Consider the following 17132-nt stretch of genomic DNA (forward strand, 5'->3'; position numbering starts at 1 on the left):
CATGCACGAAACACCAGGGTCACACACACACACACAGACACACACACACACACACACACACACACACAGACACACACACTCACTCATTAACACACACTCACTCATTAACACACACATTTCCCGCCCTTCCTGCCTTCCTGCTTTACTCCACCAGTTCTTTCTGTCTCTCTTGCTCCCTCCATCTTACTTTTTCTGAATTAAAAACACACACACACACACACACACACACACACACACACACACACACACACACACTCACTCATTAACACACACTCACTCATTAACACACACATTTCCCGCCCTTCCTGCCTTCCTGCTTTACTCCACCAGTTCTTTCTGTCTCTCTTGCTCCCTCCATCTTACTTTTTCTGAATTAAAAACACACACACACACACACACACACACACACACACACACACACACACACACACACACACACACACACACACACACACACACACACACACACACACACACACACACACACACACACACACACACACACACACACAATAACCTGGCGAGGAACAGGCAGCCATTAGGTTATATAACCTTTTGACAGTTCCCAGCTGGCTTCTAACTTAGGATAAAGTGCTAGCCTGTTCTCTTTTCACAAAAGCTACACACACACTCACACAAATACTGTATATAAACACACACTCTCACACATGCACATATTCCTGGAAATACATTGGACAAACAGCAGGAACATCAGCAGAGCTACACTGCAGTATCTCCACTCCAAAAAGTGAGAGTCATGTACAGATGCTTCCCAAAGATGTATCAAAAACTGCAGCACATTGTGTTTGCCTCATTTTTTGCTCAGTATGAGAATAACACAAAACAACATCAGGATTTATCACTTCCAGTAGCTGGCCAGTGGCTTTAGGCCAATAGAAGCAGCGTCAGAAGCTCCTTGTTCTGACCGAATCATAAACAAGGATATGGGTGTGTGCAGAGAGGAAGAAAGGAAAGCATTGGAGGCAGTGAGACTTTGTAAAAAGAAAATGGATATGTGCACAAAAAGTGAAAGTTTTCACCAAATGAGCCAAAAAGAAAAAGTAAAATTGATTCAGAGCTAAAAAGTAACACAGTAAACGCAGTGCCTGAATGCAAATATAGTGCCAGAATGTTAGAATTTTGTCCACCTGTCTACAATTTCTTATTCCCATGTACTGCAAAGACCTAATGAATGTAGTAACACATGTTGTAGTGACAGTGAGGTTCAGGCTAAATAGATTAATTTCCTACTCAAAGAAGCATCAACAGCAGGAATAATGTGCAGCTGTTGTAGGTGTTAACCATATTCTTTTCACCAGCACAGCTGTATGAATCTTGATTGCAAAAATAAAAACACATCATTTAAATTTGAGTCTGCAAAAAGTTGACAGGAACAAACCTGATTATAATCTTAATGTGTATTTGGTTGACAACAAGACCTGCCAGAACTATGTGCACTATTTAAAAGCTCACTAATAGAGACTGATTGGTTCTCCCAACATGATCCTCTATACTGCAAGACATCTACTTACAATGTTACAGTGTTACAATGTCTTTTAGCAGACGCTTTTATCCAAAGCTACGTACATATGAGAACAACACAAGCAAAGATCTAGACAAGAGGAAACAAGATCAGTACGAGTAACAAAGTGCTTCAAGTTCATTTGGGTGCAGGTACTGCCAAGCAGTGTAAAGGCAATGCACAAAAGTAAATAAGATTTTTTTTTTTTTTTTTGTAAAATAAGGAACATCTACAATGAAGCAACCAAACAATTTAAGACTCTCTGTTATCATCATCAACAATTAACATCACCACAATAATGACCAAAGTACCAAGTGCTGGGTCACTCAAGAGCTGAACACAGATTCCCAGAGTAGAGCAGGACAGTGCGAGTCAACTGTAGCTGGGCGACATGATCTGCCACTGGGGACAACAGTGGAGAACAGTCTAGCTAAGTGCATAGTGCTTCCTAAAGAGCTGGGTCTTTAGCTGTCTTTTGAAAGTAGAGAGAGACTCTGCAGATCAAATGGAGTTGTTGTTGTTTTAGCAACTTGCAGCACGCAGATCCACAACTGGTTAGGACTGAAGACCAATCAGTGTCTTAATTTAAGACTTCAAGGTTGAACTTACATGTTTACTTCATTAGAATTTGACTGAAGCTGCATACCAACAAACCTAACTGGACAAAAGAATGTCCAAGGCACCTAAAACAATATTTCTTTCTAAAAATGAAATGCTGCTGGATCAAAGCTTAATTTCCTGCTCTGAAATCCAAAATAAAACATTCTTCAGACAGTGGCCAGGACGCCGGCAGCTTTGGAGATCTTTAGTATTTGGTGCATGTAACCTGACTGAGTAGAGTTGGGCAAGTAACATAAGAAAGTATGTACAATGTAAGTTTTGGGAAATAAGCCTGCCCTAAAATGTCAAATGACAGGCCAAGTATGAGACGAGAGGAGTGAAAGGACTGGGGTTCTTAATTATCAAACAGTGTGCTGCATGTGTTGAAATCCCTAAAAAGCAAAATGGACAGGAAAGACATAGTGTTCAGAGAGAAAGGCAATTAAACTCCAAGGTGGACAGCTTGGGTGACACGTTGCAGAAAGTAGTTATTGTTGAAGTTGAAGTATTTTTCTCTTATAATGTTGTTTTTCTGTTTCGTTTTGTTTTGTTACTTAATGTCTTGTAACATTGGACTTCCACCAAATCCGATTCAGGTCTGTCTCCGATCTGCTGCAGTCCGGCTCCGTACTCTCTACTCTCTACGTCAACACCCACCGGCTACATTTTCAGAGCGTAGAACGGAGCAGGATCACCTAACAGCTGGGGCCATGTGACAAAGGTTTTCCCGTGGTAATTACTGAATCAACAAATATTCCCCTCCTCTCCTCATCCATGTTGTCTTTATTGGCCTATAAAAACCTCTGACCTGTTGACTCCAGGCCTGGCTCCACTGGTTTGTTGTTGTAATTAAGTGAAGTACGATCTAGCGGAGTGTTTCATTCTGAAAATTAACCAGATTTCATTTTGTTGCCTGACTTCCTGTTCCACTCGATCTGCTCTGTTGAGATTTATGCCTTGCGCTCCGGGATCCGGCATAAATTACATTTCTATTTATTATTTTAATTCAAACCGGTAAGGTTGGCAAGAATATTTAAAAAGTAAACTTGACTCTTGATGTGAAACTAGAGGCACAGCAGAAAAGTTCCCAAAGTCATGGAGAGATTTGAAAACAGTAGGTTTCAAAACTAAAGAAAACTGTTAAATTCAACTAAAGTTGGTAAGTGGTGTTAGCAAGCTTGACAATATATCACTGCAGTCGGTGCACCAGCTGTTTGTAGTATTTAAAAAGTGCAGTAAATAAAAAGGAAGACAATCTAGTCCACATTTAAATCTGCATATTATTTAAAAGACCAAAGCACTCCTTGCGAAATGTAGAGCCTGCTGAGTCCATTATGCAAACATGTTGTTGCCAATGTGTTTTACAATACTCAGTAGAGCTTCATAAATGTTTGGTCCTGCTTGTTATGTAAGAGTACGGCTGTCAAACCTCCGAGTCTTGTTTTGGATGAATGTCTCTTTTATTTTATATTCTGGGCTGGAAAGAGACAATTTTAGTTTGAGATATATTTGTTCAGTGTGCAGATTTGAAGCCTAAAAACACACATTATAGTATCTGTTTCCCCTCTGTGGTTTTAAATAGAGGAGTGTTGTAGTGTGTGAGAAGGGGAGGAAGAGGGGCTGAAAGAGAGGAGGGCCTGTGTGTGTGTGAGTGTGTTTGTGCTTATCTGCACATCAACCACATACTTAAGTCTGAACATACACAAAACACTGCAGTTTTTGTCTGCAGAAGAAGAAAAAATCCCAACAGCTGCATCCAAAAGCTGAGAAACCAGGAATGAAATGAGTGTAACAAAAGCACATAAAAGATAATGATGTTGGTGTGTTTGTGCACACACTCTCACTGGGAAAAAGTCAAAAAAATAAACAAAAACAAAAAAAGTGAAACCCAAACTTCTGATGATTGAAGTTTTACTGTTTTAGTAGTTTTTGTTTTAATAAAGGATACAGTCCCGACCAGTTGGAACTCTGAATAGTTGTCGCACTTCCAACTGCTGAACCAATGGCAGCGTGAGTCCTTCATGTAGGTGAACATTCCTGGAAAAAACATAGAAAGGACTCAATACATCTCTGGTGATGATTTAAAAAAAGGATGGACCAATAAAACAGAGAATCATTGGCAGGGATGGGAGGAAAGGAAAGAAGTGAGCATGAACAGATAGGAAAAAAAAGTCTACGTGCAAGGTTATAATGAACAAGTTAGATGGAACAAAAGAATAAAACAAGAAAGAAAAGACAAACAGCAGCCAAATTAATACAAATTTGCATGTTCCCTGCATGTGTTTGTGTTCAGTGTGTACATGTGTTTTGAAACTGCATAATTTCTGACTCTGCAGCTTGTTCATCCTAAAAGCTCCTGTGAAGAGATTTTATTTGGTCTTGATACAAACTGAAATTATCAGTGGTGCTTCTTTATGACCCATGGAAGCAAACAAGCCCACCAGTATTCAGACCGAGAGTTTCTATATTGTCTTTTTTAATGTTGTTAACCACTGAAAAGGGGTAGGTGTCACACCAGATAATTGACAGCATGCTAAAAAATCAAATCACATATCTTTACATTTTCCACAGCAAACATTGAAAGTAATTAAATGTGTTTTTTTTTGGTCACACCACATAGCCTACATAGGGGGTGCCAAAAATGACACAAACATAAAGTTCCTCTCAGGAGCTTTAATGAGGTCTGGCCGTTACAGCACGTTTCCCCTTTTTGGCCACTGTAGAGAAGTGCTTGAGGATAAAGCACAATACCAGGAAGAAAAAAAACTATCTTATACTAGTGGTAAAAGTCAGAAGGACTGTAGAGAAGAAAAAACTAGAATGGAAAAAAAGGCAATAATGAGTCGTGGAGTAATGCACAAGTCATTAAAGCCGTCTGTCTGGTCACTTCTGGGCGGCAGAAAGAAGTGTTGAACAGAACGTTGGCATTTCTAGTTAGTCTCTTTTAGCTCTGTCTTTGGTCACCACCCACCTCTAAGAGAAACACCTGTCTTTTTAGCTGCTAAATCCTTATGTGTTCTTCAGGTAGTCTCTAACTCTGTGTGTCTGTTGATGGTGCACTTTGACTTATGACACATTTCTCTCTAATAAAAGAAGATCAAAGACAGAACAATGTGAACAATAAAGTTATGGAAAGGATTGCTAACCATTCAATAAACAATTAACATTTTTAACGACCAAAGATATTAAATATAGACACTTTAAAGAGCAGAGGGGTGGCCAAGAGGGGCAAGCATGCTGGAAAAGATTTAGGGGAAAATACACAGCTCTTCTTTTCTGTTTCTGTCTGTTTTTGGAGGTGTTCTGAATTAGCATATTTGCTGAATTGGCAACTTCTTTGCACTTGTGAGTCACCATAGAGAAGAACCAATTTGTTAAACAATACAATAGATCATGTATTCAAAAACAGAAGTGACGGTTACATTGAAGGGCTAATAAAGCTTCAACAAACTGGGTCACTGACAGTCTGTCTCTGTTTCACTTTACATGACATCACCTCCTCACTGTCAAAAAACCTGCATGCTCAGTTAGAGCTGTGAGTTTCCTCTCTGCATCCCTTGGTAAGATCTTGTCAGCATTCACTCTGTGTTAATTTGTCATGTCTTTGATGAGTGTCAGAGGCATAAAAAAGGGATAATGAGCAGGTAGTATCAGGAGAATCAACTCATGAAGCGCAGCAGCTTTTCCAGCTCTGACCGAGAGGAACAGCAGCCGTCTGTTCGGAGCCGAGAAACACATCTGGACTGCTCACATCTCCAAACACCAGAAACTGACACCATTTTCTGCAGTGTGTGTATGTGTGTACACCTGCCTGTGTGTGTGTGTGTGTGTGTGTGTGTGTGTGTGTGTGTGTGTGTGTGTGTGTGTGTGTGTGTGTGTGTGTGTGTGTGTGAGGTAGAATTGGGGCTTTCCCTGTGCTGCTAATGAGGGGAACACAGCTTTCATTGAGTGTGTTGCTTTGGGCTGACGTCCCCTGGCACCAAAAACACAGACGACCGCGGAAAAGACGATGGAAAGAACAACTTGACCATAGAAGAGACAGAGAGAGAGAGAGAGAGAGAGAGAGAGAGAGAGAGAGAGAGAGAAAGTAGTAGATGCACTTGGTTCTCATTCAGTTATCTTTTTTATGTACGTAACAATAAAGACTAAAGGCCTTCAGCTGAAAATTTGCAAAATATTCTTCTTTGATATTATAGATATAGATTTTTGAATGATCCATCTGTGCAGGCCTTTACGTAAGGGATAATGTCAGCTTCAAGGGGTTGTATTTCCCATAACCCACTTATTACTCGGCTGCTGACTTAAAATACAAACACGTTGGCAAAAAACAGGATCCAATATGAAAATGTCTGTAGCCTGGCAATTTAGCATGCTAACTAGGGATGACCACAATTAATCGATTATCGATTAATTGATTGTTTTTGTTATCAATTTTCCGTCACGTGGAACAAACATCATGTGGTCTCATATTACATTCATCTATCAGGGAGGTGTTCTAAGTTTAAAGCATGTTTCGATGTGAATCAGCTGTTAAAGGTGTTGCGCACAGCGGAGATGCTCAGCTGGCGGCTGCGGCTGTGTGTCAGGTCTCCACGTGCGCTTTTTAAAAGAGGATCAATACAAAACTGATTGACTGACTGATTATGACCCGGTTGCACTCCTGGCTGACACCTGACTGAATACACATGTTTATTTTTCTCAAATAGAATGAGTGACAGAAAACAGGACACTGTGAGTCTGAAGTACTTTTCTGTTAGTATTATGAGCGCTCACTTTATAAGATTATGTCCGCGGAGAATATTTTAATGAGCCTGATCGTTGATATTCTGCGTGTCAAACGTGTGCCCGTATTCAATCCTGTCAGTTATATGCATTTTGTTGCTGTAGAAAATACAATTTAGGGGGAAAACAACCTATTTGGCCTTGTTTTTGACGTAAGAATAATAATGTATTTTTTATCAATTAATCGATAATTGATCGTTAACATTTCCAAAAATCGATCACGGAAAATACTTAAAATGTACATCCCTAATGCTAACCAACGTTATCGCCCAGCCCTAGGTCAATGTCTGTCAACAGAGCATACATTGATTCATCCCAAATTGTAATGCTGTTTTGTGAAGAAGCTACATACAACGCTTTTACAAAAATGTTTATTTATGACGTTATAAATTACATTGCGTAGAGATGATTTTTTTGTTTACCCTTTTGTCATGGAAGGAATTGTGAAGAAGACAAAGGCTCTTTTGTAAATGATGACAGGAGAGGGGAAACAGGCGAGGACACAAAACAAAGCATCACACAGACAATGTGCTGCAGAGATAATGAGAGTCAGGCTGTCAGTAAAGGCAGAAGAGTAAACCGTAAGGAGAACCAGACTGCAGGAGGACAACAATCATAATAAGATCTGCTCCGCTCTGAAATAAGACTCAGTTGTTGAGTTTCCAAAACCAACACTGACCACTTTTCTCAGCCATCTGACACTTACTCTGCTGCAGTTTCAGCCGCCTGAAAACTCACAGAGCCCGTCCACTGAGACCTCCAACCAATAAAACTCAACTTTCCATTTTTATTCAATAAAAATCAGATTTTCCCCCTGCTTCTTTTCAATAAAGTATCGCCTCATTTTCCATTGACTGTGCATCAAGCTGGATTTGGCGTCTGAAACCTCAGTATTATCAGGTGTTTTCAAATGCTCCCTTGATACCTGTTGAAAGATCGCTCTCTTTTTCTATGTTCACGCTGGATTCATGAAGTGAGAAGTCTGTCTCACCATAGTCTGTGTGGAAGATCTGTCGGACCAGCAGAAGGAACCACTCCTTTGTCAGGCCACCCATGTCAAGCCCTGCCTCCCCGACAAATGTCACCCGGAGCTTCTTCTTCAGGTCACACCTCTTCCTCATTAACTGAAGGGACAAAACATTAGGTGAGAACTTATTAATATTATAGCTTTTCATCTTGTGTTGCATGTTTTCAAACCAAGCTCTTACACAGTACACACACACCGTTTTATGAAATCATGAAACATGAGCCTAAACATTTGACATTTTTAAATTTCTGAAGAAAAAACTAAAACAGCAGAACACTGTTGGCAGTCTTCAAGAGTCTTAGGCTATTCTTGCTTTTTGCACCCAAAAGATTTAAGGGTTTGAAACAGATTTATAGTCAGGTTTAGGTCGGACTTAGGGTTTGAGGCTGACACATAAATGTAGAAGATTAAAGGCCTATTTTGTCCAAATGAATGGTTCTTTAATTTCAAAAGACCCTAAAAGTTCCCAGATCTTAAATTTCCTTTTTTTGTTTGTCATCACAAACCAGTCAGGACCTTAGGTTTGGGGTTACAACCACAGACGTGCATTTGAGTAATGAAATCCTGCACAGTTTAGGGTTAGCGCTTGCACATCGGCAGACGTTTCATATAAACATAAGACTGAACAAGCACATATAAAAGACTGTATGTGCTTAGTGTGTCTGCATGTTATATACTCTAGTGCAGGGGTTCCCAAACTTTTCAGCCCGCGACCCCCAAAATATAGGTGCCAAAGACTTGCAACCCCAACTGTCCCTGTTTCATACTTCATGTAGCTGACAATTTGCCAACCTAGATGCACCTGTGGCTATGTTTCCTGTGCTGCTCTAACCCTAACCCTAACCTTGGGGTCAATATGGCAACAAAGAAAGGCAGTAAACTAATTCCATTTTTTATTTGAAAGTTTTGTTTCAAATTTAGCTAATATTTGTGTTCATTTATTTTACAATAGTAGGTAAAATATGCAATTTTTAGATTACTTTGAAAATAAAAAACATTCTGGAAGACATAATCCAACCCCCCAATTAGTGTCTCGCGACCCCCAAGGGGGAACCCCTGCTCTAGTGTAGCAACAAATAAAAATGCATCCACTCATTTTTATCCTGTTATTCAGCTCAGGGTCACGTTGGCAGCAGCTTAAGCTTTCTAGTGTTCCTAGCCAAGATGAGATACAATCCCTATGGTACACTCTGGGCCCTCCCAGGGACTCCTCCAAGGTGGAAGTGCCCTGAGAAAACTCCAAAGTGAGGAACCCAGGAATCCTTATCAGATGCCCAAACCAACTCAACGGGCTCCTTCTGGTGCAAAATAGAAGCAGCTTTACTCCAAGCTCCTTTCAGATGTCTGTCACAAATCTCTTAGGCTGAGCCCAGTCATCCCTCAGAGGAAACTCTTTCCAGCCTCTTGTATCAATGATCTTGTTCTTCTGGTCACTATCCAAAGCTCATGATCATTGGTGGAGTTTGAACATAGATTGATTGGTAAGTCAAAGCTTTGTCTGTAGGCTCAGCTCCCTCTTTACAACTACAGTCCGGCAATAATAAAAGTTACTCATCAAAATCAACATTTGCCCTTACACCCCCAGGATCTTGAACATGCTACATAATTCTTGTTAGGACAGAATGAAAAATAACTTTAGTACTATATCTGGAACTTTTTTAGAGTGCATTTGATGTCTGAATGGGACTAAAGTAACATAAAAAAGGAGCCTATCACATCTCAGTGATATGTCATGTGACCTTGAGAGTCACAAGCATAGACTGTATAATAAATGGACGTAGTATCCGTGACATCACCCATCTGTTTCTGAAGCGCTGTTTTGAAGCCAATTGTTGGCAGAGCCATATTGGAAATGCTGAACTCAACCTAACTTCTGTCAAGCTAGTGTGAGGTAAAGAGGCGGGCCTTTAGCCTTTTAGAGAAATTAGCTATTCAGACAAAAACTGTTTTTGAACCAGGCTGTAAACATGTTTATTATTGCTGCAAAGATCGTCTTTTTTGAATGGTTGTGTATGTGGTTTCCGGTGTTTCTGCAGCCAGCCTCAAGCAGATGAACTGCAGTTTTTAACAGTTTTGCATGGACTTCATATTTTAAGACTGGAGGTTGCTGCCTGGTCACAAGCTAACATGCCATTTGCACTTTGTGTTGGGAGGTCACTTTGAAATTAAAAACCCATGTTTGCAGGAAAAACAGAAGTGTTTGCACCAGTTGCCGAGCAGATGTCTCTGGTACCTGAACAATCTGCTCATGTTGTCTAACAGCTTTGTGAGACAGCGGTAATGTTAATGTTCAAGCTTTTCCAGCATTTCCTTTTTAATGAAATCTGCCTGTGTGATTGTGCTTCCACCAGTACTTAGGTGTAGAGAAATGTGCGAAACAGATGTGACAAGAAAACAAGCGTGAATGTGTGTTTCTGTGTGTTTCTGTGCACTGACCTCATCCAGTGAGTCGCTGAGGAGCTGTGCTCGTCGAACTTTAATGTTGAGGAACAGAAGATTCATGTCAACTCTCTGCCTGCGAGAAACCTTACTGACCAGGCTTTGCTGTGGGACACACACACACACACACACACACACACACATTTCAAGTCATTTTTTCATCATCACTTGTTGCTTTCATATTGTGTCTGCTTCCTTGTTTTCATTTGTCTGTGGTACTGTTGTTGCAGCTTGATATGAGGAACATCTAAGAAATCAGGCTCTCACATCTTCAAAAGGCATGTTAAGAGTTTATTTTTTTTCCCCGTATGTTACCAATTTTACCAAAAGTTTTGGAAAAACTCCAGGAGATAGTTTCATCTAAGAGCCACAAATCTGTGCTTGAGTTTATCCTCTAACGGGGCTTGTTTTTGCCACTGACAAGATCCAGTTATTTCCCTAAATGTCACATTTCAGATGTAGACTGAAAAAATAGGTGCCTTGAAAAAATAGCCATCACACTGCTCTCTTTAATCCCCAAACTACATTGATAAATAGAGTAACTGTACCCTGCAGGACATGGGAGCTGCTGCTCTACCTCACCCAAAATGTGCATGTAGCATTTAAAAGTTGTTCCTCACATGTGAATAACTACAATGAAGTTTACAATCTGGTGAGGTGTGTATGTGTGTCTCACCCGGGCCTGGCTGATCATCTGTTGCTCTGAGTCTTTCTGGATGATAGCTTTCTTCACCACAGTCGAAAGGATGAAGGGAAACTGGCAGAAGGAAAACCTGAAGCACAATGAGAAATATGTTTCAGCTGTTTTGGTACCAACATTTTTAAACACTTACATTTCCTTATCTCCTAAAAAACAAAAACCCTTTGTGCAGACCCACTTCTAAATGATAGTTTTTTTTATCCAAATGGGACGCCTCTGAAATCTGTCCCCCTCCTCAACCCCAGGCCTAAAATTAGCAGAATCATCCACTACACCAGCCAAGGACTTGAAGAGCCGATCGTATGAACTGTAAACTGTACATCCATTTCCTATATCAGACGTTAACGAGCCGTGACGCAGCGTGAAACAGACTTCACGGCTTCTGAGCGTGTTTCCATGGTTGGGGATAAACTGCAGCTGTGGGAAAATTGCTTTGTCCCTGCTCAGGAGGAGACACTCAGCCTGATTCCCAGGAATCTTCAGAGGGAGCTAATGTCTAGCTAGTTGAGCTAATGTGTTGTCACATCTGTTAGCATTTCTGCTCCTTATTATAAGCAGGCGAGACCAGAGGCAACTTTCTCTGGGAAATATTTTTACTCACTGTTCTATCACTTATTACTCATTTACCAGCAGTGAGCACAAACCAACATTGTGTGCCTTATGTTGACTGCTGAAATAATTATTATATTATTAGCTGAGCTACCAGAACAGAAACACCAAGAGAGACATCATATTTAACTCTGTTTTACATCAATGAGCTGCAGTGTGTTTTACTGGTGTTTTAATGGTTTTGAGCTGTTGGTTTGCCAAAACAAGCAACCTGAAGATGTATCTCTAGACTTCTGGAAATTTGTAATGTCTATTTTTCTACCACGATGAATTGATACATTTCCCCTCCAAAGCTGAATTTTAATGATAAATTAAATGTACATCAGTCTGAATAAGTGAGCTGTAGGTTTTGTAGTTTGAAGAAATGACTGCTTATTTTCGGAAATGTTAGGTATCTGTTTTTTTCTGCACATATTACAGCTCCCATGAGCCATTGTGGATTCTGTGATAGAGAAAACTCCATTCAGCAAGTTTAAAGTGTTCTCTCATTTGTTTTAATCAAGATTTGCATGGTAGTGGTTCAAATTTGATCCAATAGATGTTTCTGAATAAATCAAAGAAGTTGACATTTTTTTACTCTGATTTCCCAAGCAACATTTAAAAAAAAAGTGAGGGCGGGGAAAATAAAACACTGAAAAAGTTGTGTTATGTTAAATTATCTTTAAAAAAAATTTTGAGGAATATCTCCCTACTAATATGGTTCATTTGCAACAGGTTGGTAACTTGACAGCATACAAAGAGAGAGCCAGAGAATCCTCAGAATGAAAGATTGGCAGAGGTTCACCACTCTGCGAGAGGCTACATGAGCAAATAGTTAGACAATTTCGAAATAATGTTTCATAGCATAACATTGCAAAGAATTTGGGTGCTTCATCATCTACAGAATATCATTAAAATCTGGAGAGAATCTGGAGATAGCTCTGTTCAAAAAGGACAAGGCTAAAAAACTGATAGCAGATAGCCGTGATATGCAATGTCCATGGCACTGCATCAAGAACAGATATGACTCTGTAGTAGAAATCACCACATGGGCTTAAAATCCCTACCACAGTTCCTCGCTGCATCGACAACATTTTTTTTTTAAATGGTCTCCTTGGTTCCCAAACACTTAAAGAGTGCTGTTAAAAGAAGAGGTGATGCGACACAACGGTACACAGGCTCCTGACTCAACTCTTTAGAAATGTATTGTTGGCATCAAATTTTAAATGAGCATATATTTTCATTAGAAAGAACAATTCTTCAGTTTTGATACGTGATATGCTGTCTTTGCAATATTTTCAATAAAAAAAAGAGTTTAAAGGATTTGTTTTTATTTACATTTTACGCAGCATCCCAACCATTTTGGGAATTTTCCTTGTAGTAAATTGAGATAAAGTTGTATGTGCGCTGTGTTAAACTGGCATCCAACCACTCTACTAGAGCCATATTTAACCAGCACAGGCATGTTGACATTAAACTACAAGGAAGACTGACACTGGTGGTGCTAGCTCTGCTAATGTTAGCCACACTCAGAAAACCATTTTCACATTGCTTACCCAAAGACTCAATATTGTGCTAAATGTTGATTGTTTCCTGAGTTTTTTCCTACCTTTTGACTAGTCTTTTGGTTGGAATTTCAATATCTGGTTAAATTACTCAGAAAATGAGTTGCTTTTAAACATTCCTACTCTGAATGTTCTTTGGTATGATTCTCTGGTATCCGTGGTTAACTTCTTTCCCAAAGTTGTTGAGATGATCCAGCAATCAGTCATACGATGTTGTCTATGGGAAAGGAAAATCCTACAGTGGTATAACTCTGTCCAATTATATTTCTCTGCTTGGTGTAATCACAGCTTTCATTTCATACTGCTCTGTGCTCTGCTCCAAAATGTTCAAAACATGTATTCATTTGCTGTCTGGACGGTTTATTTGCTGAATATAAAAGGAAAATTAACTGTGTCCACAAGTGGAAATGCATCCAAGGCCAACAAAAACACAGCTCTTACTCTCTTATACAGCACTGAAGAAATGCATGGTTGACACGTTTTATACCAAAAGAATATCCTGGTCATATTTAGTTTGTTGCAAGTAGTCATTTTTTAAATAAGTTTATTACCGGCTTTCTTGCTGATCTTTTGGTTGTGTAAGATGACCGGTGAGAGAAACTTTGAGTTACCGATCTCTACAAAGAAACTCAAACCATGAGCGGTGGTGATGAAAGCAGCAGGGTTAAAAGTTGTGAGATTTGCCTTATTTATTTTGAAAGGTGTGTGAACTGCAGAGCGCAGATAAATCTATCGCCGTGGAACGCTAACATTGCAGTCAAATCACTGGGACAATTTTTCGAATTAGTATATAAATTAATTTAAATCAATAAAATTCTCTTTTAGTCAAGTTTTTTTGCCACCATGTTTGTATTTGAAGTTATAAGCGGGATAATGTCTGGTTAGCAGACAATATCCTGCGTTGGGGTCTTGTTCACCCTGTCTGGATTCTATTGTCCATAACTATCTGATACCAGACATTATCCTTTACTTAGTTTTAATCAGTTACTTGATGCTAAAGAAGGACTTTGCCCGCTTTAGCGAAGTAACCGAGGAAAAGTTATTGAACTTTCCATAGCCATGAGTGTCTCCTTCAAACCAACTCAAGAATCTGTTCAGCGTTGGACTGTACCGACCTGAGGAATATTTGACGTTTTATTGGGTAAGTTAAATGTGTGTTTTGGTTAGCAGAAGTGGTGTGATGTCAATCCTGTGGCTTTACCAGCTAAATCGCTTCTGCACATGCCTTGGCTCCACCAGTGTAATATGTCAAAACCTACTGAGGCACTATTTTGGCTTCACATCTCACAATGGGAGAAGATGAATGTGTGCTTTCCATATTAATAAACACTCTATGATAGAGACACATTAAGATTCCTGACCTGTTAGAGTTGCCATAGTTCTGCCAAGTCCTGTACTCCTCCATGAAGTCTATGTGCTCCAGAGTGATGTTGTAGAAGTCAGTGAAAGGCATGATGGGAGGAGAGGAGACACTGTTGGCTGCATCTGACGAGGAACAAAGGAAGGAGTTTTATTTATGTCAAAAACTTGTTACGTTAATGTGAGTGTGTCTTTTGCATCTGCGTGTTTGTACTCACTGAACAGGCCAAGCACTTTGGTAGCAGAGGGCACCCACCAGGCGCATTTAGCCAAAGGAGGAAGTTCATCTGGTTCTGCAGGAAACAGACGGGTGGAGATGAACTGCAGGAGGCGCTCTACCAACTGCCTGAAACGCCTCGCTGACAGTCTGACACACACACGAACACACACACACAGACACACACACACACACACACACACACACAGACACACACACACACACACACACACACACACACACACACACACACACACACACACACACACACACACACACAAACACACAAACACACAGACAGAGTTAATATTGGTTAAACATAAGCAGCTTTGCAGAGTCAAAACTGCCCAAACAGCACATCGCATACCCTAAAATATACACATACACAGAAATAGACACACCAAAGAGAGAAAAAAAGCAGCAGCGCTGGATAAAGAAATTGGCTTTCAGGATCAAGAACTAAACAGAACTTGTAATTTGAAGCAGCTCGCTTGTAAATCATCACCACAAACAGGATGAGTTATTCAGGGCTGCTTTTTCATGCTGAGGGAGACGTACAGAAGCTGGCCTACATTCGTAATTGTAGGATGTGTGTGAAGTTTTATAAGCTAAGGATTTTATAAAACCATCTGGAGTTTGATCATGTCTTCAAAAATAAAAGATCAGCAAACAAAGAACAAGGACATACTTCAACAACAGTTTTAATGGTGTTATGGATCTATTCTGTAATCAGACTGACACCAGTTCAAAGAGTCAACCAGCAAAGAACTATAATTAGTTTAAGCTCTAGTTGGTTTGCATAAAAAGCGCATTGACATTTAACTGACAGTTTTCAGCACTTATCACAACAGACTGTTTTCCAGTATTCAAACCAAGCCCTGATACTAAAAGAAATGAATACAGTAGGTCTGTAGACTAAATTAATATTAACACTATATTAACATAGATCTTCTTTTGGATGTAAACCTAAGAACTTCACACAAGAAAAGAACGATGGGAGTATAAAAGGGAAACACCAATAAAAACAGCAGAGAGTTTTAAATATGAGACAGTCACATGCATACACACAAGCACATTCACACACACCCACACACATCCACACTCAGACCTACTTTTTAAGCCAGTGGACCAGGAAGTGAAGATCAGCCTCCGACAGAGATGCAATCTGTCTCAGCAGGTGAGCATAGATCACGTAGGTACTGGTGCTTGAGTACTGAGGGTTCTGCACACATAAATACATGAACAAATAAATAACATTTAACAGACCAGGTGATAAAGTTCAATGGACATTTTTTCAATCAGCTGTAGAATTTCTCTCTCTCTCTCTCTCTCTCTCTCTCTCTCTCTCTCTCTCTCTCTCTCTCTCTCTCTCTCTCTCTCTCTCTCTCTCTCTCTCTCTCTCTCTCTCTCTCTCTCTCTCTCTCTGTCGTGAGTTAGTGTTTGTTGTGATTTTGTCAAACTATTTTGCTCAGAATACAGTACAGAACAGCTGAGGTGCAGTGATGGTTACAAGCTTTTTAAATGATGATGTCAGCGTCTTGTTTAATGCTAAAGGATCATGGGAAGAGGGTTTGTCAGAGGAGAAAGTAATACAGGACTTAGCTGGATTTGAATGGTTGTTGTTGTCATGACTCTCTCGGACTGCGAGAACATTGGGTTCTTTCTGTTTGACTGTTGTTATACATAGGGAAATTAATGGCAATTGACAAAATTTGGTAATCCCAAAGGGCTTCATTCAGATTTAACAGGCTTTTAAAACAGACATGAATAAAGAGAGGAGGAGAAGTTCGATGTGTAGCTTGTAAAGCCCATAAAGAAGGGAGAGTCGTCATCAGACAGGAAACCAGCAGTCCTCAACTCCAACATGACCTCACCCAGTCCAGATCTGTGTGTGTGTGTGTGTGTGTGTGTGTGTGTGTGTGTGTGTGTGTGTGTGTGTGTGTGTGTGTGTGTTAGTGTGGTTGTGTTCTCCAGGGAGTTGGAAAACGAAGCGAGTCCGCAAAGTCTGATGGGACAAAATCAGACATTTGGCTTTGGTGCATATGTGTCTCAGTGTGTGTGTGTGTGTGTGTGTGTGTGTGTGTGTGTGTGTGTGTGTGTGTGTGTGTGTGTGTATGCGTGTGTGTGTGTGTGTGTCCTGATGGAGCGTGGAACCACAGTGGAACTACTGCAGATTCCTGTCTTTATCTGATTCTAATTCCCAAAACCATATATGGAAATCAGACTGGAGAGAACAAGACAGAAAGGGAGAAAGAAAATGAAGGCAAGGGAGGAAAAGAAAGAGGAGAGATCATAAATAGGATCAAAGAAAGAACCTGCAAAGAAAAAGAAAG

The 17132-nt window shown here is 40.0% G+C and overlaps 1 protein-coding gene across 3 annotated transcripts in view; it reads right to left on the reverse strand.

Annotated features, from left to right (window-relative positions):
• Positions 1-17132, reverse strand: part of hectd2 (HECT domain containing 2) — a 60014-nt gene that overhangs the window by 21973 nt on the left and 20909 nt on the right. For all 3 annotated transcript variants that reach the window (XM_034682432.1, XM_034682431.1, XM_034682433.1), the window contains exons 8-14: positions 15912-16021; positions 14801-14949; positions 14585-14708; positions 11047-11143; positions 10368-10475; positions 7896-8028; positions 4071-4159 (exon numbers count right to left, since the gene is read on the reverse strand). In XM_034682432.1, coding sequence (XP_034538323.1) covers positions 4071-4159; positions 7896-8028; positions 10368-10475; positions 11047-11143; positions 14585-14708; positions 14801-14949; positions 15912-16021 — 810 coding nt within the window. The remainder of the gene's footprint in view (positions 1-4070; positions 4160-7895; positions 8029-10367; positions 10476-11046; positions 11144-14584; positions 14709-14800; positions 14950-15911; positions 16022-17132) is intronic.

The sequence above is a fragment of the Notolabrus celidotus genome, chromosome 4 (assembly GCF_009762535.1).
Source record: "Notolabrus celidotus isolate fNotCel1 chromosome 4, fNotCel1.pri, whole genome shotgun sequence".
Lineage (NCBI taxonomy): Eukaryota > Metazoa > Chordata > Actinopteri > Labriformes > Labridae > Notolabrus > Notolabrus celidotus.